Raw genomic sequence first — 22,491 nt, forward strand, 5'->3', positions numbered from 1 at the left:
AGGGTTGAGGTGCAAGGAAAGATGCAGGCCCCAGGCAGAGATGCCATGAGGGGAGCGGGGGGCTCCCAGGTTGGAGGCATGGTGGGGAATCCATGCTCTTATCAACTACTTACTCAACAGCTGCCCCACCTCCCACACCCATCAGGCCCGGGGCCACGGTGCGGCAGAAAACAAATTTGAGAAGTTTGCCTGTGAGGGCAGAGGAAGCAGAAGGGCACCTGCATGTCCCTTCAGCACCTGCAAGGCAGCCTGAAGACTTGAATTTGGGTTGACTTCTGCCAAGGGCTCACTTCACGACTCTGACTCAGTTTCCCTGTGTGCACTGCAAGGGCAGGGTGTCTCTGAGCATATGCCCAACTCTGGGTGACCAGAGCTCAAATTTGGAACAGAGATTCACTCACGACCTGCTGGTGCCCAGAGGGTGGCTAAGGAGTCCGGGGCTGCACTCTCTGGCCCCACTGCCAAGACAAACATCTCCCAGGGGGTACCTGCCAAGGTGCCCCACCCTACCCCATGGCCTGCCACACTATAGGAGCCCTCCTGGTGCCCTCCTTAGGTTCCCAGCCTGGTTCCCCTCCAGGGACTAAGGTTCCTAGGGGCAACTCCTACAGCACCAGGGCAGGTGGAAAGACTAGAACTGAAATCCATAATTCGAGGGCCCAATCCCAGTGTCTGGGTTTAGGGAACCGCAGTACCATGACATAGTAAGAATTATGTATTTGGTCTTAGTCCCAGCTTCCAGGCAAAGTTCCTAAACCTGTGGAATTTCCTAATAAGGGTGAGGGGCGTGTCTTTAGTTATTCATAAGCCTCTTTCAACCACACCTGAATTTATGCTAATGAGGTGACTCTGGGGTCATGGTGGTTGGTTGCCAGGGAACTTTCAGCCCCACCCACCAACCCCAGGGGAGGGGGGAGGAGCTAGAAATTGGGCTAATCACCAATGGCTTAGGATTTAGTTAATCATACCTACATAACAGAACTTCCATAAAAACCCTAAACGATGAGGTTCAAAGAGCTTCTGGGTTGGTGCACCCCGAACTGCACAGGGACAGAAGCTCTTGCACTTGGGATCCTTCTGGACCTCACTCTATGAGCCCCTTCATCTGGCTGTTCTTGTATATCCTTTATAGTAAACCAGTACATGGGTTTCCCTGAGTTCTGTGAGCCATTACTGCAAATTATTGAAACTGAGCAGGAGGTAGGTCATGGGAACCCCCAATTCGTAGTTAAGTCAGACAGAAGTGTGGATGACATGGGGACCCATGATTTACAACTGGCGTCTGAAGTGGGGGAGGAGACAGTCTTCAGACCAAGCTCTTAGCCAGGAGGGTCTGTGCTAACTCCAGGTAGTTAGTGTCAGAAGTGAATTAAATTGTAGGGACACCAGTCGGTGTCCACAGAAACCTGGAAAACCCACACGTTCAATGTCAGAAATGCTGTGAGCAGAAAAACAGTTTTCCTTTAGGGGACAATGTCCCTGACCCCATCGGGAGCTTAAAGCCCTCCGACCACCTCTCTGGCCCGCATCACTGGGGTCGCAGGAGACTCAGGTCGCCACCTCGGGGCTTCCCAGAATGCCCCACGCACACTTCCACAGTTCTCACCTCTCAGAGGTGGTGTGGGCTCTATCTCGTCTCCCCTCCTTCATGGGGCCTGCTCTGAATCCCCCCAGAAACCGCTTCCGGGGAGATGAGGAGGATGGGAAAGAGCCTTGGGTTTCTCTAACTGAGGAGAGCAACTCATTTTCCTTCCACCCCCACAGAATACATCCAGCTTCTCTATCCCCATCTGTTCCAGACTCTAGTCCCAACAAAGCTTGGTGTTGTTGGGACTGGAGGATTTCAAGACGCCTTTTCTCCTCCTCCCCCTCCTCCTTTTACCCTATTTTTCTTCTCACTTTCCCTCCCCTCCCTCTTATTCTGTGTCAGTAATGAGTCCGACGCTGCACAGCAATACAGGAGTGAATAGAACAGCCCCGGTCTCTGCCTACATAGAGCTTACCGTCCGGTGGTCCAAGGGAAAGATCTTGCACTTTAGGCTAAATGCTAAGAGAAGCCCTTAGATGATGAATTACCTTCCTCGTTGCTACTGCAACAAAGCCGACTCAAGGGCTTAAGCGCCACAATTTCTTATCTTGCAGTTCTGGAGGTCCGAAAGTCCAAAGTTGACCTCCCTGGGCTAAAATCAAGATGTTTACAGGGCTGCGTTTCTTCTGGAGGCTCTAGCGTGAATCCATTTCCTTATCTCTTCCAGATTCAAGACATTCCTTGCCCAGTGGCCCCTTTCACCATCTTCAAAGCCAATAGCATAGCATCCTCAACTCTCTCCTTCTCTGACCCTCCTGCCACCTTCCTTCCCTTAAAAGGACCCTTGCGATTATATTGGATCCACCTGAATAATCCAGATCCTTAACCTAATTACACCTGCCAAGTACCTTTTGCCATGTAAGGTAACACATTCTCGGGCTTTGGGGATTAGGACGTGGACACCACTGTTTTGCCTCCCACAGATGCGTTTTAAGACAAGGAGTCCCATGATCTGATTCAGCTGTGTGGGAAGGTAATACATTTCAAGAGCAGCAAATCAAAACGGAGACGTATCTGTTAGGATACGGCAGAAGTCCAGGGGAGGGCAGAGGGGCTTGATTTGGAGCCAGGACAGCCAAGACGGAAAGGCATGCTGTGTGGGGGAGCCTGGAGGCGGCAGAACTGGAGGGCCCAGTGACAGACCAGCTGTGGCCAGCCAGCCTGCCAGTGACCGTTAATGCTCACCCGTATCCCGTGACTGAGTTCTCACCAATGGTAAGTAAGTGGAGGTGATGGACTGCTCTCAGAGGCGCCCCTCACAGGCTCCACGCCCGTTCTCTCCCTCTCCCCTCTCTGCAGCATCCTTGGGAGGCCACAGGTTGGGGGTGGCAGTGTTCTAAGATGGAAGGAGCCCGGGGCTCTGAATGACGGTGCAGAGTCAAGCTCCGCCTCCCGCCTCTGCCAACCACGCCGGCCTGTAACCCGTGTGTGCAAGCGATAAAGGCTGTCGTGCTGCGTCCCTAAAATCTTAAGGTCTTTATTTTTATTATTATTATTATTATTATTTTTTTGGTTACTGCAGTGACATCTAGGCTACCCTGACTGATGCAGTGAAAGGGAGAGAGGGACCAAAGATGGCACCTGGGCTTCTGGCTTGAGTGTCTGTGTGGTTGGAGGGGTCAGCCTTTCCCCACAGTGGAGAGAAACCGGATGAGAAGCAAATGGTGGACGGCATGAGGCAGGCTGGAGCTCAAGGGCTTCGTCTGGAGTGTGTTCAGTCTGAGATGGTGCCAGGAGCCAAGTGGAGGTGGATTTCCCACAGGCGGTTAGATACAAGTCTGGAGTGCAGACGGGGAGTCGGAACAGGGGGAAGAGAACCAGGGGTGGTCGGCACAGGGGTGCTAGGTAGGACCCATCGCGGACCAGGACGATGGGTCTAGTGAGAGGGTGTGCACTAGAGAGGAGAAGAGAATAAGGCTTGGTCCCAACAGAAGAAGGAATGCAGCATTCAGAAGAGGGGCTGGCAAAAAAGACTGAGGAGGGGTGGCCAGAAACCCGGGGAAAACCAGGACAGGTTAGCGACACAGCAGCCGGGAAAGCCTGCTTCAAGGAAGACATGGTCAAGTGCATCAGTCCCTGTTCCCCTCCTCTCCTCCCCCGCAAAAGAGGTTGAAAATCAGAATGGCTCTTCTCCCCTGGGAGAGCTCTCTGCTTTTACACCCCCAAGTCTCCTTATTCACCTGTCCTCTGGTTCCCCAATTCTACATGAAGTCCACCTGTGCCCTCCTGGCTCAGTCTGTTCCCCACCCCCCAAAAGCCTGAAAGCCTCTACAGAACCTGGTGCGAGGAACCCAGGCGCAGCAGGGATCTTGCTCAGGGGAGAGCGCTGTGCACACTCTGGGGGTGTGGGAGGGTGCTGCTCACACTAAGACACTAGACACAAAGCAGCCAAGGAGACGCAGTGCCTTGCGACAGCAGGAGGGGAAAAGACCACTTGGGCACACTGAACAGAGAGAGAACACAAGGACCATTAGCCTCGACTGGAACAAAATAAGGAGCTAATCGCAGGTTGTCATGGTGATGATTTTGTCCAGTTCCACACAGTGTTCAAAACCCATGAGACCAGGGACACCAAAGGGACTCAGACAAAGACGCAGTCCTCCCTTTGAGGATGCTCGGGTATTGTTAGAACAAGCCCCTCATTTTAGCATCACAATTCAAGGGTAAAAAAATAAGATTCCATTTCCTGAAATTTACTTCCCAGCCAATATTTCCGATCCATAAAATGGGGACCAGCTGTGAGCTCAGTGCTGGGGGTGGGGGGCGGTGGGGAAGGAGTGAAGATGCAGTCCTCTCCTCTGGAAGTCAGTGATCCTCAGAGTGGGGTCCCCAGCCCAGGAATACCACAGGGAACTTGCCAGAGATGCAGATGTTCATCTGCACCACTGAGATGCACCCCACTCAGACCCACTGAGTCAGAAACTCTGGGGCTGGGTCCAAGAATTCTGTGTTTTCACAGCCTTCCAGGAAGTTCTATGCAGGCTTGAGTCTGAGAACTACGGGACTAAAGGAAAACCAGTTTGGACAGAAATGGAACCCTTTGTCAGAAGTGAGGGTGCCTGTGGACCCCACCCCTTCCCATGCTGAGTGCCTGTTCTGTGGCAGAGCGGCTGGCAGATGCAGTCAAGAAGCCGATCTTGCTCCAGGGCTGGGGAGCCTGGGCCCAGCCCTGAGGTGGCCCCCTCCTCCAGGCCTCTCTTCTCGTGGTGAGAGTGGAGGTGGGGGCTGGGGCGAAGCACTCTGCACCCCAGACAGGGCTCAGAGGCTGGGGCAGAATAGCAATGAGCAGGCTTCCTCATCTTCCCTCCAAATCTCCTCCCTCCTGCCCCCGCCAAAGCCACCGCAGGCCTCTTTCATCTTCTCCGGAGTAGGGGGACCCCTAGTAGGACCACACACAAGCAGCTCCGCTTAAATGCAGGGGAGGCCTCCAGGCTGACGGAAGCCCACGGTCCTGCAAAGAAGAGGCGCTGGCCGGACCCGCCCCGCGCAGGCTGGCCACTCGGGCTGAGCAGCCCGTGCCTGTGACCTGTGTGGGACCGGCGACTCTTAAGAGTGGAGACCCCGTTCCCACGCACAGGACTCCCTTCTCCTTCTCTCTGGGCACAAGAGCACCGCCACACAAAGGGCACCCCCCCAGCTGGGATGGCAGACCTGGGTCCTGTCCCAGAGCTGGCTCCAGCGCTCCGTGTGACTGAGCCAGTGACTGCCACATCTAGCCTCAACCTCTCTCTGGGTCACATGACAGAGCTCTTGTCTCTAGTCCCATTTAGCATTCAGGGGTTTGGGATGAGATACAAAACCACTAAACGGATCGCCTCAATAACAGTCCCAATAAACATCTAAAACACACCAAGGATGTTGTGAACAAAGCCACGCAGTCAGCAAGCTTGCTTTCACTCTGCCGGCCTCACCTGGCTTTTCTACCCTCTTTAGCTGGCTGCGGAGCTCTGGTCCCACCCCACCCCCCACCCCCGCATCTCTCTGTTCCTTGGCTTCCACCCCAAAGGCCACTCTGTGCATTACCATCCCATGTTCTCTTTGGGGTGTCCCACTGACAGGGTTTAAGAGGAAGCAGGTGCCTTCCTGGGAGCACCCCCCCACCCCAGCCACACACACAGTAGCATGGATACACCTCACCTCCAGCAGATGAGTGTCCTCATTCCAATGCACTCACTTCATTGGATTTAAAAAATTATGGGGAAATATATAAAATACATAGAAATATATTTTTCAATTATAGCAAAGCATGATGGTGAGTTCGTAACTCACAGTTACTAGAACAAGCGGAGAGATTTTCTTTTTCCACTTTCAAGTGCACTTCAGGGACATCAGCCAGCCTTTGGCCAGAGTTCTGTGCATGGTGCATGTGCTTAGGCACAGAAGGGGCAGGGGAGGGGCAAAGAAGGGATGCGGGGGGAGGGCTGACCTCTCAGGTCACCCCAGCACAGGCTGGCAACACCATGCCAACTGCCAATTCTCCTTGTCGTTCCCATTTGACTCTTGGCTAGGAATGAGCTCCCAGCCTGGCTTACCCGCACCCTGGGGGCTGCCCTCTGGTCCAAGATGGCATGAGCATCCAGTGGATGCTGTCCTCTGGCCACAACAATGGCTCTCAAACTTGGATATGCTTTAGAATCATCTGAAGGCTTTTAACACATGCCTTCAACAAACTCCACCACCAAATGCTGATCACGTTGGTCTGGGAAGGGCCTAGCCATCAGCATCTTTAAGTGCTCCTGGGGGTTCTAAGGTGCTGCACAGTGCAAGGAGATCAACGGCTGCCTGGATTTCACAAGCAGGTTTAATATGAAGCCAAGAGGCCTGGCTCAACTGCAATGACAAGGATGCCCCAAGGACCTTTTGGGAAAGGGAGACAGAGCTCCAGGTGGGGGATGACCCGATGGAGGGAGGAAGGGCACAGTGAGTATGGTGGGCGGGACTGTAACAACTCGCACTTAAACACCTGAATGAAGGTGTTTGAGTGAGTGAGTGAATGAATGGGTGAGTGAATGAATGAATGGGTGAATGAATGAATGAGTGAATGAAGGAGTGAATGAACGAGTGAATGAACGAGTGAGTGAATGAATGAGTGAGTGAACGAATGAGTGAATGACCGAGTGAGTGAATGAATGAGTGAGTAGGTCAGTGGATGAGTGAATTTGTTCCACAGGCCTGGGGTCCCTCACCCACGTCCGGGTTTGAGGGTGACCTGTGGTCAGCCATGACTCACAGGGCCCCTGGGACCCTCAGCCAGACCCTCGCTATAGCCCACTCGCACCCACCCTAATTCCGGGTTTCACATACAGGGAGGTACCCATTCCCCTCCCCCACCTCTTCCTGCTGGGGTTCCCTCAGCATAGAAGGTTCTCCCCACTCATCCAGCCCTCAGCTCTCACCTGCCAGCAAGTGCCTGCTTGTCCCTAAGCCTCACTCAGGGGTTTCAGCCTAGCTTCTCATTGGAATCTCCTGGGGAGCCTTTAAACATCCTGATGGACGGCGGTACTGATTTAATGGGTTTGGATTGCAGCTTGGGTACATTTTTCTAAAAGCTCCTGGTGATTCTGATGTGCAGCCAGGTTTGAGAACCAAGGATCTGGTTTAAATACCACCTTTTCCGTGAATCCTTGCCCACTTTCCCCACAGAGGACTCCTTCTTCCTCTCCCGAGCATCACTTGGGGGTGAGACCTCCCCCCACCCAGCACTGGCCTGCCCCTTCCTGGGAGGGTGTCCATCCTTATATCTGTCTCACTCACGCTTCTGCGAGGACACCCCTGTGGCCAGGCCCTCATGTCCTCTCCCAACCCAGGGCTCCCCAAACCGCTGTGCAATTAATCTGTACACAGCTCCCCAGGCCTGGTTCCCACCCCACCTCTACTCTTCCCTTCTGGATGCGTCTCTTTGCTCAACCCCCAGTGTGTCTGAGACCTGCGATGGAGGAGCCACGGCCCTAGGCGGGGAGGCAGGACACCTCAGACTGCCACCCGCTCCTCCCTGTGTGGTCTAACGAGTCACTGCCCCCAGGGCTCCCCTCTTCCCACCCCCTCGACTAGAGGCTTGGACCAGATATTCTTTTGGTCTCCTGCAGCTATGCCCATCTGGGCCCCCTGCTTAGCTTCCCTGGGTGGTGGGGCCTAGAATCCACTTTCGGCCTTGGTTAGGGCTGAGCCAGCGCGCGGCCCAGAGGGAAAGGCCAGCATGGCCAGGAGCAGCTTCATTACCAGTTAATGTTCACTGACTGTACACGGAGCTCAGCCCGCAGGGACCATTACACTTAACTGGGCTGCCGATTAATCAAGTATTTAAACAGATGGTGCTCAGAAGAGCTCCTCAGAAATGGGGAGGATCCAGAGGGAAAAGTAGAGCCCTCTAGTCGGGGCAGAGAGCCCCACCCTCTAGCAACTTAGGAACGGGTGAGGTGGGCAAGGCCTCCAGGCATGCCCCCAGCCCCAAATCCCCAAGCTCCCACACCCCCCCTCTTCTGCCCCGTAGGCCTCAGCGTCCCATGTGCACAGTGGGGAGTCAGTCAGCAGGAACGGCCTCACATAGACCTCTGGTTCTCAGCCAGGGGCCCTGCCATGAGGGAACTTGGACAAGTTGGGGTTGTCACTGGGACTGGGGTGTCCTGGGCATCTAACGGGGAGAGCTATGATTGCTAAGTGTCCTGCAGTGCATGGCCCCATCCAGCACCGGGAAGCAGTACCCCCACCCCCCAATGCTAACAGCAGCCCCAAGAGAAGCATTTTGCACCCAGCAGGCTCAGGAGTGGGGTTCCTGCTACAGGCCTGTTCTCTGGTCTCTGGTGGAGTGAGCCCAGAAAGAGGGAAATGACCCCACCCTGCCTGCCCTGGGTTGGCCAGGTGCTCTCCAGCTCGGCCACTGGCAACAGCTGCGTCCCTGCTGCCACCAGGCCCAGGCTGCTTGCTAATAAGCTTTCTAACGGCCGCCGCACAGCCCAGACACCAGCCCGATCTCAGCCCCCATGGGATCAGACGCAGCCACATCCAGCCGCCCAGAACAGCCTCCTCCAGAATGAGGCATCCAGGGCAGGCTGTCCCCAAGGAGGGCAACCCCAGGGTCACTGCCCAGAGCAGATCCAGGACTCCATCACCCCGGAGGGTTTTCAGAAGGACCCAGGGACCTGTACCCTCCACCACTCTCTACAAAATGGCCAGAGGCTGGGACGCCAGTTTCTAAAGGCTGGCCTGGTTGTGCTGGGGATGCCGTGACCTCTTCACCACCCTACTCACCTGGGGAGGAGTCGTTCAAGCCCATCAGGTCATTCGCCCTCTGGATCTTCTCCAGGCACATGGCTTGCTCCTTCTTGAAGATGCAGTCAGAGTGCATGGTGGTGGCCTGCGAGGGACACATGGGATGGATGGGAGGCGAGAGCAGGAGGCTCCCCCACAAGCCCTGCTACCTAAGCCCCGGGGCAGTGTGGGCGGAAGCAGGAAGAGGACAGTCCCAGAGAGATTTCGGGGCCAGCAGGGGCCACAGATACCATGAGGGCTCTCTCCTTCACCAATTCAGCATGTGGCCTTCAGTGGATTCCACTCCTCCTTGGGTCTCAGTTTCCATGTGTTGTAATAATATTAGCAAACACATACACAGCACTGTACCGTGTGCGTGCATTATTCTGTCTTATACATACATCGCTCAAGAGCATTACAAAGTGCGTACTATTTTCATCGTTCTCCATTGGACAGATGTGAACCTAAGCACAGAGACATTAAGTGACTTTCTCAAAGTCACATAGCTTAGTAGGCTCTACAGCCAGGATCCGAACCTAGGCAGTCTGGCTCCAGAGACCACGAGGCTATTACTGTACTTCAGGGAAGCAAGCAGAGGGTGGGAGAGAGAGGAGGCTGAGGGAGCTCATCTTCTCTCTCCTCTGGGGGCTCAGGAGGAGGTGCACCCCCAGGGGCTCTGGGCAAAGGAGCACTGGTTGCATTCAGTGGGACCCACAAGCTGCTCTCATTCACTCCTGCCCCCATTTTACAAAAGCAGAAACCAAGACTCAGAAAAATTAAATGTTCCTGCCCAAGGTCACACAGCTAGTTAGTGGCAGACACTGGATTTAAGCACAGGACGAAGTAACTTCAAAGTCCGTGACAGCTGTGTTCTTACGCTGTCACTGTAAGGTAAAACTCGGGGGCAGGGATGGCTCCTCAAGGGGATGTCTGCAAGTGCGGAGGCAGGCTCAGGCATCTGAGCCACCAAGGACAGTGCTGAGGGATCTGGTTGAGTTTTGACTATTCACAGCTGTGCAGGCTTCCAGGGAGAGGGGCGAGGTTCTCTGTGGTCACACAGTAAGGCAGAACAGAGACAGGACTGGCATCCAGGTCTCTGAAGACAGCTGCATCGACTGCTGGTCTAAATTCCCAAGTTGAGGGGCAGAGGTCAATGCCGAGGAGCCCTCCTCCCCTACCCTCCCCTTGTTAGGGAAGAGGCATAAGTAAAGAGCAGGCTTCTGAGCTCTAACCTGGCAGAGACTATGGGCTAGGGCCTGGGATCAAAAAGCTTTCTGCAGCTGTGACTAGGGCCCCTGCATACGGTTGAACAGGTTGTACACTGTACAACTCTGAAGATTGCTACACATGCACCATCATAATAGACTTGTAAATTGTGTCAAAATTTCTAATCAAATCAGGACAGGGTTTTGAGGAAGGGGCACCCTTTGTAATTCACCCAAAGGCACTGAATGACCCAGTAGGGGTTCAGGCAGAGATACCAGCCAGCAGAACTGAGCTTGGCTGAGGACACACAAAAGACACAGGTTCTCTGGGGTGTGGGCTCCGGTGAGCCTGGGGCTCTGGTGGGTCATGGAGGGGAGGGTCCTGGGCCCTTACCATAGGCAGCAGGAGGAAAGCAGCCAGGGAGGCCTGCAAGATGCTGGCCATGACGCTTCTCAATCCGGAAGGAGACTCAGGCCAGCACTGCCGGCCTCTCACTCAGAGCAGCCGCTGGTCAGCCCCACGGTGTCTACGGGCTAGAGAGAAAGGAAGACAGGAGTGCCGTGGGTCCCCTGGCAGGGACAGCCCTTCCTCCTGACACCCCCTTACCTGCAGCAAGGCTCTCAGCCTCCAAGGGTAAGCCCGTCCCTGCCTTTGTTCTTCTTCCAAACAAACACCTGCTGGGCGCCTACGTAGTGCTAGGCACTGGGGATACAGCGCGGAGCACATGGGCTTGGGCCCCCAGCAGGCCACCAGAAGGGTCTGCATTTCCCCTCAGTAGCAGACAACTGTCTCCCCATCTCTCCCTCCATGCGACAGAATTTTAGCCGGCACATGCGTGCCGACCCGGAGAGGACATTCCTTAGTCCTTCCTGCCCGCAGGTGTGGGCCTGTGACGAAGGTCCAACCTATGGAATACAGGTAGGAGTGACAGGTGCCACCTCTGGACCCCTTGTCCACGAGGCAGTACCTGCTCTTGGCTTCTGCTCTCTCACCCTGCCCAAACGCCAGGGCTAATCCCTGGGGCGTGGGGAGCCACGCACCGAAAGGAACCGGATCACCGCGAGCACCCCACCAGCCTGGAAGGCCTCCCTAGCTCCAGACTGCTACATGAGAAAGAACTGCACTTCAGCTCATGTGCTCACCACAGAGCATTGCTTCGTTCCAGCTGCCGAGCCGGCCTGCTAATAGACGTAACCTCCTTTCCCCCTGCCTCAGCCCACTCGGCCTCCAAGAGAAAGCCTCTACCATCGTGACATGCCAGACAGCGACTGCTGAAGAGCATGCTCCAAGGGGGGAGGTCCCTGAGGACTGGGGCTGCTGGTGGGGACCGGACAGGGGACCAGGAGTCCAGCAGGGAGAATGTGGGAGCCCTGGCACATTCCCAGGGGGTAGAGCCTGGTCTGCTTCTAAAATTGATCGTTAGCATGCATTCCCTTCAACCCAGCAATTCCGCATCTGGGTTTTTATGGAGAAATATTTGCACTCGCCCGAAAAAAAAGCATGTGCAACGATAGTTACTGCACCATCACCTAAAATAGCATCCACAGCAGAAAATGAAGCAACAGAGCATCCATCAGGCAGGCCCGGTTAAGAGGCCCCGGCAGCCATGCTAGGGAATACTACACAGTAATTTAAAAATTATTATTTGTATTCCTATTAAATTATTATTAAAACAATTCAGTCGGCCGGTGTCAGGGCCCCCACCATAGGTGCCCGGTTCAGAGACCCATGGGGGGCTGCACCCCAGCCATTAGTCTCCGCATAACGCCCCTCACTGGGCAGAGCTGCCATGACCCTGGTTCCCTTTGTGCCCCTGGCTTGCTGCCGACCCTCTCTCCTAGCTTCTCCAAGCTCACTCTGGTGACCAGCAAGTACCCAAAAAGGAGAAAGAAAACGAGCCCAGGATAGCTCAACAAAAGGGAGCCCTGTCTTACCCACCTATTGCTCTACCCACTCAGGGTCCACTCAGAGATGTGGAGGGAGGCCTCAGGTATCCCCAAGAAATGCTCTGAGAAGCCCAGGGGGCCCTGAGGATGCTGGTGTAGGCTCTCCCTTATGGGTCAGGAAGGACTGGGCAGGCTGGGGGGAGCGCCGGCCCCAGCATCCCTGGGCACCCCGAGGCACCATCTATGCTGGACTCTCAGGCCTGGGTTTCTATGCCCACTCCCAGGCCCCCCCCACACCTCTACTGGGCATGGGCTGCTTCTGGCATGACCCGGCACTGCTGGTCCCCAGTGGGCTCGGTCACCTCCGCTCTCCCTGGGGAGCCTAAAGCCCTGTGTGCTGAGGCAGGAGCTGACACTCTGACCCGCCTGGCTGGAACAGAGGGATGCCTAGCCCCCTGCCCCACAGCAGAACCCGCAGGCTGTCTCTCTCGGCCAGGGAAGGGCTTAGAGAAGCCACCACAAGGCAGCAAATGTCTGCGATCTGCAGCTGACTCTTCCACACCTAGGACAATGTCAGGCCAAAGGCCGGTGAGATGTGAAGTCAGGTGGGCCCCCACCCAGGACCATGCCAGGTGGCCCCAGCACCTCCATCCGCCCATCTGGGGGGTGGGTGTCAGCAGCCCCAGCCTACAGCCTGCGCCTGGGCTCTGGCCCCGCACCCAGCCACAGTCTAGACCCTTGGCTTCTGTGGATCTCAGCTGTCTTAGCCAGGAGGAAGGTGACTCCTCATCTCAGCTCCCTCCTGGCCAGCAGGGCCCAGACCAGAGCCAGAGAAGGGATACGGGTGCACAGTCCGTATCACCAAGCAGACACAGCGCTCCTTCCTCAGGGGCCACCTCCCTCGTATTCCCAGCAAGGTGCCACCAGAAACAGGGGCCAGCGGCTGTTTCTGTCCCTTGGGGGAGACCTCTGCCCTGGGGCACAGAGCAAAGTTCCTGGAGAAGGACATGTGGCAAGAGCACTCAGACATGAAATCAGGGCTCCCTGCTCTCAGCGACATCCTGAGATGGCAACAGCACTCCTGCCTCCTTCAGGACGGGGATCCCGCAAACGGAGACTGGCTGCCCCCTCCCTGAGCCCCAACCCCAGTCTGAAGACGTGCTCTGACCTCTTAGCCCACACTCAGCCCGGACCACCCATCAGGACCACCGAGGAGTGAGGAGCATTTAAAAACACCCCTGCCGAACTGAGTCAGTCTCTCTGGGGCGGGGGCCCGGACATCGATGCTGGTTTTGGCTCTCCAGGTAACTCTCATGGAGAGTAGGATTTTAAAGCCCCTGTTTTGACCTTTATTAGAACTCAGGGAGCTGGTCTGGAAGACCAAGCAGCTTCCACGACTCCGGTTGCTCTAAGGGCAAGTGGGGGGCAGCAAGCAGGCAGAGAATGAATCTGTGTTTGAGAGCTGGCTGATCTCTCATTATCTCCTCCCTCCCTCTCTCTCTCTCTCTCTCCCTCCCTCCCTCTCTCACACACACACACATACACAAATACATAGAAACAGGTCCACAGAGAAGAGCATAAACACATGTCAACCCCACAGAGACAAAGAGAGACATTTACCCCCAGGGCACCCACTTGAGGCATCAGTACACTGCCATGCATGGAATACGCAAAGGGGCAGATTCCTTCAGGGGCTGGCAGACAACTCCACACACACTCTTGCACACTCGCCTTCACAGAAACGCAGAAGCACATGCAGAACACAGAATGAAGATACGTACAGATGCAATCAGACGGCAGCGCAGAGACTCGCGTATGTTTATCAGATTCTCGATCTATGTAGTGACACACACCCCGATTCTGCAAAGGCATTCAGATACACAGAGGCAATTAGCTCTATCTGGATTCAGGCACAGGCGCACACACAAACATGCGCACATGCCCACGCGAGCACGCACACGCTCACGCACTCACACGGGGACGCCGGGCTCGCAGGACGCTCCTGCCCGCTCTCGGCAGGCCCCGTTCCTCGGCCACAGCTGCACTGATTCAAAACAAGCCGAAGCGGAGGCCCCAGCCCAACCATCCCCCAGCTCTGCTTTGTCACTAGGCTGCTTCGGCAAGGATGGGAAGCAGCCCAGTGACGCAGGGTGGAGGGGCTGGGGTATGCTCAACACAGGGCGTTATCTGGAACTAGACCCGGGTTCCCCATTCCCACCATTGCCCTCTTTTTTTTTTTTTTTTAAGTGACATATAATTGACATATAAGGTTATGTTAGTTCCAGGTACACGACGTAACGATTTGATATTTGTATATATTGTCACCACAGTAAGCCGAGTTAACGTCGTCACCACACGGTTACAACATTTTTCTCACGAGGAGAACTCTTAATATCTACTCCCTTAGCCCACTATTGTCTCTTGTTCACTCTCCCCACCACTCCCCTGCCCACTAGACTCACCCGCGAGAGAGAGCGTGGGAGCTCCCGGGCCTAGATCGTCCCACGCCCCCACGCTGGCTGGGGACCTCAGGGATTACCTTCTCCAGCTTCTCCAAGACGACAGTCTCCTCAGCCCCTTCTGGCACTTCTGCCCGCCCTGCTGTCCACGCTCTGACGCCTCCCTGCCCCATCCTTGTTGGACAGCACTCAGAGTTTACAGCTGGAGGCCACCTGCCCCAAACCTGCTCCTCTTGTGGGCCACAGGCATGGTGCCCCTGAATGCGTCCCCCGGGCCTGTCACCTGCAGCCCTGTCAGTTGCTCCTCCTCCCCCTCGTCCTGGCTGCCTCCTCCCTCTGCACTCCCCCAGCCTGCCAGTGACCCTCGCCCAGGACGAGGCTAGGCCCGGCCACTGCAGTCTGGGGTTGGACTCTCCCCTCCCTGAGGATGAACACCGGGCTCTTTCGGCCCAGCCACGCAGCTGGCTCAGGACGACCTGGTCACCAGTATTCCTAGGCTCGCTCTCTTGGGTCCAGGCTCTGCTGGGGCAATTGGCTTTGCAACTGATCTGAGAACAATTAAACTCTACTCCCTGGCATTTATGGTGGTGGACGTGGGGACCATTTTGCCAGCGTTTTAAGCCTTAGGACTTCAGGCATGCCTGTTTTTCCTGTGCCTCAATTTGACTGTCTGTAAAATGGAAATAATAGTAATGCCTATCTCATAGACACTACTGTGAGACACCAACAAATTCACGTAAGTAAACTACAGAGTATATAATATAGCCTGGTTCCCAGTAGGGCATTAACCGTTACTAATTTCTTACTATTGTGTTCAGGTTTTTGCACCTCTTGCTGTCACCTCTGTCCCCATAGCCCTGTGTCACTTTCAAAATGGGAGCAGCAGAACCACTGTACCTTTATTTGCTAATGACTAACATTTATTAAACACTCAGTATGTGCCACGCACTCTTCCAAGCCATCAGTTTGCATTAACTCCTTTCACCTGCCCCAAACCTTGAAGTAGTTACTAGCATTATCCTCATTCTATAGCTAAGGTGACTAAGGCACAGAGAGATTAAATAACTTCTCCAAGGTCACAGAGCAAATAGGTGGTAGAGCTGGGAAGGGAACCCAAGCAGGCTAGCTCTAAAGCTTGAACACTCCATCCTTACCCTCCTGCCATTCTCTGTCTCTGGTAAAAGGAAGATCAGCTCAGAACTCATTGTATGTTATTAGTGATCCTTCTCACACCTTTGGGGATTGGTCAGACCTTCTGCTACCCCCTGCCCATATTTCTACATCTGTAATACCTTCCTTAGAAAGAGTTCATTACAGACACACCATTTCACACCTGAGATGGACTTTAAAGGCCACCTTCCATTATTACTACTGAGTTCCCCTGTGGGGAAACTGAGCCCAGAGAAGAGGAGATACTTCCCAAGGTCCCACAGCAGAGAGTACTGGAGCCCTGCCTGGCAGGAATGGATGTGTGACAGATACATGGTCCAGAGGGGAGTCTGCTCCCCTGTCCACACTCGGGAGGCCCTCTTCGGGCCCCACCAGCCCAGTGACTGATGGCAGCGGGAAGAGACGAGAGCAGCCGTGCCCTCCGGGGAGCCACTGCACCAAGCACACAGGAAGACAGCAGCAGCAGTCAGCACACCGGAGCTCGTGGTGACTCACAGGGCTTCCACTTTCCCCTCGGAGTGGGAGGGGACTCTGACACCCTCCAGCCACTCCCCTCTGCCCTGCACCCTGCAGGACCCTTTCTGCTGCACCCCAGCTGAGGATGGCCCAGCTCCTGGGATGGGGTGCTCACCCCCCTCCAGCAGCTGGTCCAAGGCCCTCAGAGGAAAGCTCTGATGTCTTTCCACCATGGCCTTCCGGGCCAACCTTTGCCTTCTGGATGCCCCCACAGTGGGAGGGGAGCATTCCACCCTCCCTCTCCCTTGGGCCACATAGATCTAGGTCCTTCTTCTGCCCTCATGGGGCTGGGGCCCCATGAACTCCTCTGGCTCCTCAGCATCCCTCCCTGTCACCAGGCAGTGCCAAGCCTGACACGAGACAGATGACCCACGAGAAGTGGCTCACTGGCCTCCCTTGCTCACCACATACTTCTTCTAATGCACCTGAGCAGGACCTGTCCCCCACTTCCTCCTCTCCCTCCCATGGCAGGAAAGCAGGGAGGGAAGACTGAAAGATAAAATGTTACTCACCCCACCCCCGCCAAGTTCACCCCTCAAAAGTAGGGAACTACACTTGCTTCTGGGAAGGAACAGGGAAACCTCTAGAACCTCTTTCCTCCTCGACAGAGTCAGAGCTGATAAAGGACAGAGCCCAATGCTGAGTAAAGGGCATCCTGTCAATCGCAGGATTAATCACTAATGCTGATACTCTTCCGGGTGTTCAAACCTTCCCCTTTCAAAGCCTGGCTACTGGGGTCCTGTGCACAGTAGGTGACAGAACCCAGGTCCCTGGAAGGATCCCTCATGATTCCACCCACACCCTCCACTGGGACATGTGGGAAACTGGGGCTCAGGGCAGGGAAGGGCTGGGCTGGAACGCACATGTGCACGTTGGTGGTGTTACCCCATCATACTTGTGAGGGTCTGAGGCCCCGAGAAACCAGGAGACTTTCCCAAGGTCATGCTGCAAAGCCTTTCCAGCTGACTAGTCCAGGCACCTCTGCTGTCCTGGAAGGGGTGCTGGGAGTTCAATGCCAGGGAGAGACCCACCCCCCTCCACCCATCGAGAGTGAGAGGGGAGAGGAGGGGAAGGATTTAGCAGAAGATAACAGAAGGGGGGGAAAGAGTCCGTATAGCAGGGAGGGGCCTGGTGGAAGGTGGTGGGAGGCATGGAGGGAGAGGGTGGAAAGGAGGGGACCAGAAGCCAGGAGCAGACTCTTGTTTGTTGACAGTCTCCTGAGCACCTCGCAGGCAGGGAGGGACTGAGAGTGCCTCTCTATCTGCTGACCCTTGTCAACCAGCAGTCCCTCCTGAGTGGGTATGAGCCCCTAAAAGGGAGGGCCAGCTCTGATTCGCATGGGCCCCCGACATACAGTGGGGGCCTGGAGATCTCAGCCAAGCGCCTGGTGGATGGGCTTGGGAAGGTGACTGGGGGGTGCTGAGGGGCTCAGCAAGATGTCAGGAGGTAGGGGTGGATGAGAGGATGGGAGGTTGGTGCCAGTTGGCGGGTGCCAGGGACACTGTAGCCTTGGTCCCGGGGTAGGACAGGAGCACTGAAGAGCCCTAAGCTGGGGAGTGAAGTGATAAGTTTTCCATTGAGGCAATATTCCTCAGAAGGCTGGCAAGCCAAGCAGAAGAGGAAAAACCCACATTGAGGCCATTTTCTGGATTCAGGGTAGAGGTGAGGGTGGCCTGGGCGGGGAAGGGCAGCTGGAACGGAAAGCAGGGAACAGAATCCAGAGACACAGGGAAAATGGGAGAGGAAAGTCTCCCTGGCCCACCTCGGACAAAATAGCAGGAAGGAAATGTCAGAAGGGAACAGGAGGGAAGGGAAGAAACCAAAGGCAAGACCTGGTTCACTACACAGCCTTACATCAGAAGTTGGGAAATGTGCAGGAGCCTACAAAGGAGCTATGTTTTTTTTTTTGTTTTGTTTTGTTTTGTTTTGTTTTTTCTCAGCCAAGCCTCTGAGGTGCCTATTTGTCAGGGCGGAAGGTTGAGGACAACGAAGGCAATGCATGGCACTGGGATGAGAGCATCCAGGTATTCCTCAAGGTCAAAGCCACCTCCCACCACCATCTCTAGGAAGCCCACCCTGGCTGCATCTGCCTCCACTGATCTCACCCTTGTCTGAGAAACACCAGCCCTAGCTAAGGAGACCCTCCGTCCTGCCTGGGCTGTTTCAGGTCCCATCCTGCGCACTGAATTTCAAATCTTGTTGGAAACATGGCGCATGTCCAGGTGTCCCTGCATCTCCCTCCTGGTGGAAGTGGGCGTGGACCTGGACACAGAGGGTGAATGGGAAAGGGGAACTCGGGACCTATTTGGTGAGCTCAAGTGACACAATGTCATTTCATGTTCATGAATGCTGTCTCCAGGTGTCCTTAGAGTAGATTTACCACACAGACACAGCAAAGGCCTGTCTGGGGTGGGGTGCTGAGACCAGGCAGGGAGGCTCTCCTGGCACTGGCCCATTAAGCAGATGGGCACCCTGAGCTCCAGGCAGAGTGGAGGGAAGCATCCAAGGCCCCCTAGGGCAGCTCGGGCTCCCGAGGACCAAGCCCTCCCTCCTTTAATCTTTTAAACCACTTTTCTTCTCTAACGTTCCTTCAGCCCAGAGGTTGGCAAACACTTCCAGCAGGTCAGACCTAACCTGTCACTTACTTTTGGACGGCCAGGGAGCTAAGAATGGTTTTTACATTTTTAAATGCTCAGAAAAATTAAAAGACTCATATTTCATGACACATAAAAACTGTATGAAATTCAAACATCAGCGTCCCTAAGCAGAGTTTATCAGAACCCAGACATGCTCATTTGCTTACGTATCACCTATGGTTGCTTTCCCACTACGACAGCAGAACCGAGTAGGTACCACAGGGTGAACGGCCAGCAAAGCCAAAGTGTTTACTGTCTAGCCCTTTACAGAAAAAGTGTGTCAGCCCTCCATCGAATCTCATGCCACACATACACTTTCTCTGTCCGATGCCGCGTGCATCTGGACTTTCATTACGGAAGACTGTCGTGATCTTCCTAGGGCAAGTGTCTGAGTCCCCAGGTATGCCCAGATCTGGGTGAGACAGTGTGTCCCAAAGCCCGTACGTCTTTCTGCTGTTGCGTGTCCCACCCCAGCTCTCTGGCAGGTGTCACTGGAAACCTACATGCCTTCCCAGCAGTGTGTCACTCCCTCTTTGTGTGTCACTGTGGGGTGGCTGTCACCATGTGCCTCTGACGGCATCCAGGGCTCAGTACAAATGTCGCTGCTCAGGAGTTTCCAAGCCTTTATGTTGCCAGGCAGCTGGACCACTAGGCCCAGCACGTTCAGTCTCTGGACTCAGATTCCTCTGTCCGGGGGCAGCCAAGGTTTCAGGCCCTACCAAGTGTAGAAAGCCCCCAGGCAGCCCCGTTTGGGGTATCAGACCTCTGCTCACATACCTCCCGAGACAGGAAACCCACTGTCACCCCAGGGGTGGGCTCTGCGCTGGGCAGCTCTCAGGGAAGCGAGGCCTTCCTGGCACCGAGCGGAGCTCCGGCTTTGTGCTTGGCACACCTCGGCTCTGCCCTCCGGCAGACAGCACGAAGTGCCCTCCACTTAATCGGAGCCAGCCCTCGGTCACGGAAGACTTCGTCCCTGGGTCGCCAGAGGCCTGGGACACTCAGTCTGAGGCCACATCCCCAGGAAGAAAGCCACCCTGTAGCCTGAGCTCTTGTTCTTCCTAGCCTCTCAGCTGCACATACTGATCTGTAAATACCCATTTTATGTGTTTGTTTAGTCAACGCGAATTGAGGGAGTGTCCCAAAGTAGGGGCATGGCAGGGAGGGGTGGCCACATGAAAAAAAAGGGGGGAGTCCCAAAGTGTTTCTCCAATCAACCCCCTGCGAGACTAAACTTTACACAGAAGGGGACTTTAATGGAAGCTCTAGCCTGATTAGTCCTCAGAATGCAAGGAAGAGTCCCTCGAGAGGCTCCCCACAGAGACCTGTCCTCACTACACACAGGGGCAAACAGACCAGAGGGAGCCTGCCCAGATACAGACCCACCAATTAATTATCCATAGAGGAAGGGACCAGGTCCACATCCCTGGTCACCTCACAACCTGTTGATGGACTGGCTGGAAGATTTGGCTATGGGCCCACCCCAATGTGTTCTGTCTCTAATCTGTATGTTCCAATTTCGGTTGTATCCAGACTGGCACCTCTGCTTGCCCTCCCCAAGGTCAGCAGGGAGCAGGAGCCCCAGAGTCAGCTGGGCATTGGGGACTCTGCCAACCCCACCTGCAGGCAGCACCCAACTGAGATTGGAGCCTCCTGAGAAAATCTGGGTGCTGCTGGGGCCCACCCCCCAAGCTCATAAATAGGTTTTCATCCTCTTCATTAGTTCACATACACTCAAAAGCCTCTAGCCTGACCTGATGCTTGTCTCTCTCTGCCCAGCAGCAGTCCCAAGGCAAGTGGCCCTCCAGAGACCCTGTGTAGCCCCATCCCATCCCCCAACCACCACCACCACCCCCACACACACAGGGCTGTTCACCAGAAAAGCTAAATGCTGTGTCTTTTCTTTTTCAAGGGGGAGGGGGGATGCTTGTGGGACACTGTAACGTGGGGGTAAAGTCAGGGAGACTAACTGCACTAAAAGCATAGAAATGGTCTGGAAAAGTCACAGGGGTCCCCCACCCCTCCCCCCAGGCAGTTTCCTAAGGGGGCCTGAACTCCTTCCAGTGGTGAGGTTCCACTCCCCTGCTCCGTGTGAAATGCAATCAGCTTCTGGCCGGGCTCCCTCCTGAGCAGCTAGCTTCATCCACTGGAGCCCTGGCCCCTTCTGACCCGCTCAAAGCGCCAACGTCCCGCCCAGGATGTGGCCCCCACCTCCCGCAGCTGCAGCAGGAGCCTGTGCCTTTAAGGCGGCCGGCAGGGGTCTCGGGCTAGCCCACTTCGGCCCAGGGAAGCCGGAGCCTTTCTCCCACAGGCCCCCTTAGGGCGTTCCCTGAGAGACCACCTAAGCCCAAGCATGAAGACCCCATCCCCTCTGCGCCGCGGGAAACCGAGAGACGATGCTCTTTTGAACAATCCCAAATGTGTCACTATAGGCGGACATTCTAGGCTGGCCCCTACACCCCCCACCCCCCCACCCAGCACATCGCTTGCCCACCCCTCAAACCCCGTGAGGACCGCGGTAGCCAGCACCCAGAGACCCTCCAGCGTTGCCTTCCCGATCCGCGTAGGCGCGTCCCTCTGCCTTGGGAGTAGGGAGACAGGTCCCTCTGGGTCCCTCTGGCCGCAGTGCCTTTCCTGCCCCTGGTCCTCGCTCTGGCACGGGGAGGGGCGAGAGGAAGCCCCTGGGGGCTGCAGGGATCGGCTGCCCAAAGTACTATCCCAGATACTGGGGGGTGGGGGGAAGGGGGGGCGTTGTCAGACTGTCGCGCAGGAAGGGAGCAGCAGCGGGAGGGGGCTTCATTTCGGATTCGTCAGGTTGGCCCGCGCTGGCCCCGGCCCCGCTATCAGTCGGTGGAGGACGCGGCTTGAGGGGATCACCGAGCTGGAGGAAGGGGTCAGCTGTCCCCCGGGAAGGGGGGGGGGAGCGGGAGGGCGAGGGTTCTGGATCGGGAGGGGGCGGGCGGGCCGTGGAGGGGCAGGGGCGGCTGGGCGGCCCTTACCTGCTCACAGCCGGGCCTCGCCGCGGGGCTGTGGGCTGCGGGGCGGCCCGGGGCAGACTCCGCGGGGGAAGGGCGCACAGCCCCGAGTCCGCGCCCCGCGCCGCCCGGGGATGGGGAGCGTGTGCGCCGAGGAGCGCGCGCCGAGCACGAGTCTCCGCGTCCGTGTGTCCGCCGGCGGCCGGTGTCCGCGGTCCCTGCGCGGCGGCGTGTGCGTGTGCGCACGCGGGGACCGCGCTCGCCTAGAGCCGCCGCCGCCGCCGCCGTCAGTCCCCGCCCGGGGCCCGAGCGCGGCGCCCCCCGCCTGCCCTCTCCCGCCCCGCGCCGCGCGCCGCCCAGCCGGCTCTGCCCTGCGGGAGAGGCGCCGCCTCCGCCGCGAAGCCAGGCCGGGGGCCGGAGGGAGGCGACCGACCACCGCCTCTGCGGCGCACTTCGCAGGGTTGGGGGCGGGTGTAGACCAATGGGCGCCCGGGGGAGGGGTTAGGCCGGGGTTGTGCGGAGGAGCGGGACGCAGCCCGGCGCGTTCGCCCGGCCTCTCGACAGACACCAGCAAAAGCTGCGGTGGAGACCCCTGGGCCGGCGGTGCGGAGGCGAAGACCCCCTCTGTCGCTGGGCTTCCGCAGCTCAGAGTCCGGTCTTCGCTGGAGCTCACTGCCCTCCTTTCCACCCTCCCCAGGATACCTAGAGTGAGAAAGCCCTCTTCCTTTTCCCTTCCGCGTCCTCACGAGTCCCTGTCCCTCTGTCTGAGCCTGTGTTTCCTCCTCCGGGAAGCCTTCCTTACCGGGCAAG

The 22,491-nt window shown here is 56.3% G+C and overlaps 1 protein-coding gene across 6 annotated transcripts in view; it reads right to left on the reverse strand.

The window, feature by feature from the left end:
• Positions 1-21,936, reverse strand: part of ADCYAP1R1 (ADCYAP receptor type I) — a 55,709-nt gene extending 33,773 nt beyond the window's left edge. For 2 of the 6 annotated variants that reach the window (XM_032401834.1, XM_032401833.1), the window contains exons 1-3: positions 13,710-13,873; positions 10,436-10,575; positions 8,837-8,942 (exon numbers count right to left, since the gene is read on the reverse strand). In XM_032401834.1, coding sequence (XP_032257725.1) covers positions 8,837-8,942; positions 10,436-10,486 — 157 coding nt within the window. In that variant the 5' untranslated portion in view covers positions 10,487-10,575; positions 13,710-13,873. Of the gene's footprint in view, positions 1-8,836; positions 8,943-10,435; positions 10,576-13,709; positions 13,874-21,705 lie in introns of those variants that run through there. The other 4 variants (XM_032401831.1, XM_032401832.1, XM_032401830.1 and 1 more) reach the window with 4 other exon arrangements.
• Between the last annotated feature and the right edge of the window lie 555 nt (positions 21,937-22,491).

The sequence above is a fragment of the Phoca vitulina genome, unplaced genomic scaffold, assembly GCF_004348235.1.
Source record: "Phoca vitulina isolate PV1807 unplaced genomic scaffold, GSC_HSeal_1.0 scaffold4, whole genome shotgun sequence".
Classification (NCBI taxonomy): Eukaryota; Metazoa; Chordata; class Mammalia; order Carnivora; family Phocidae; genus Phoca; species Phoca vitulina.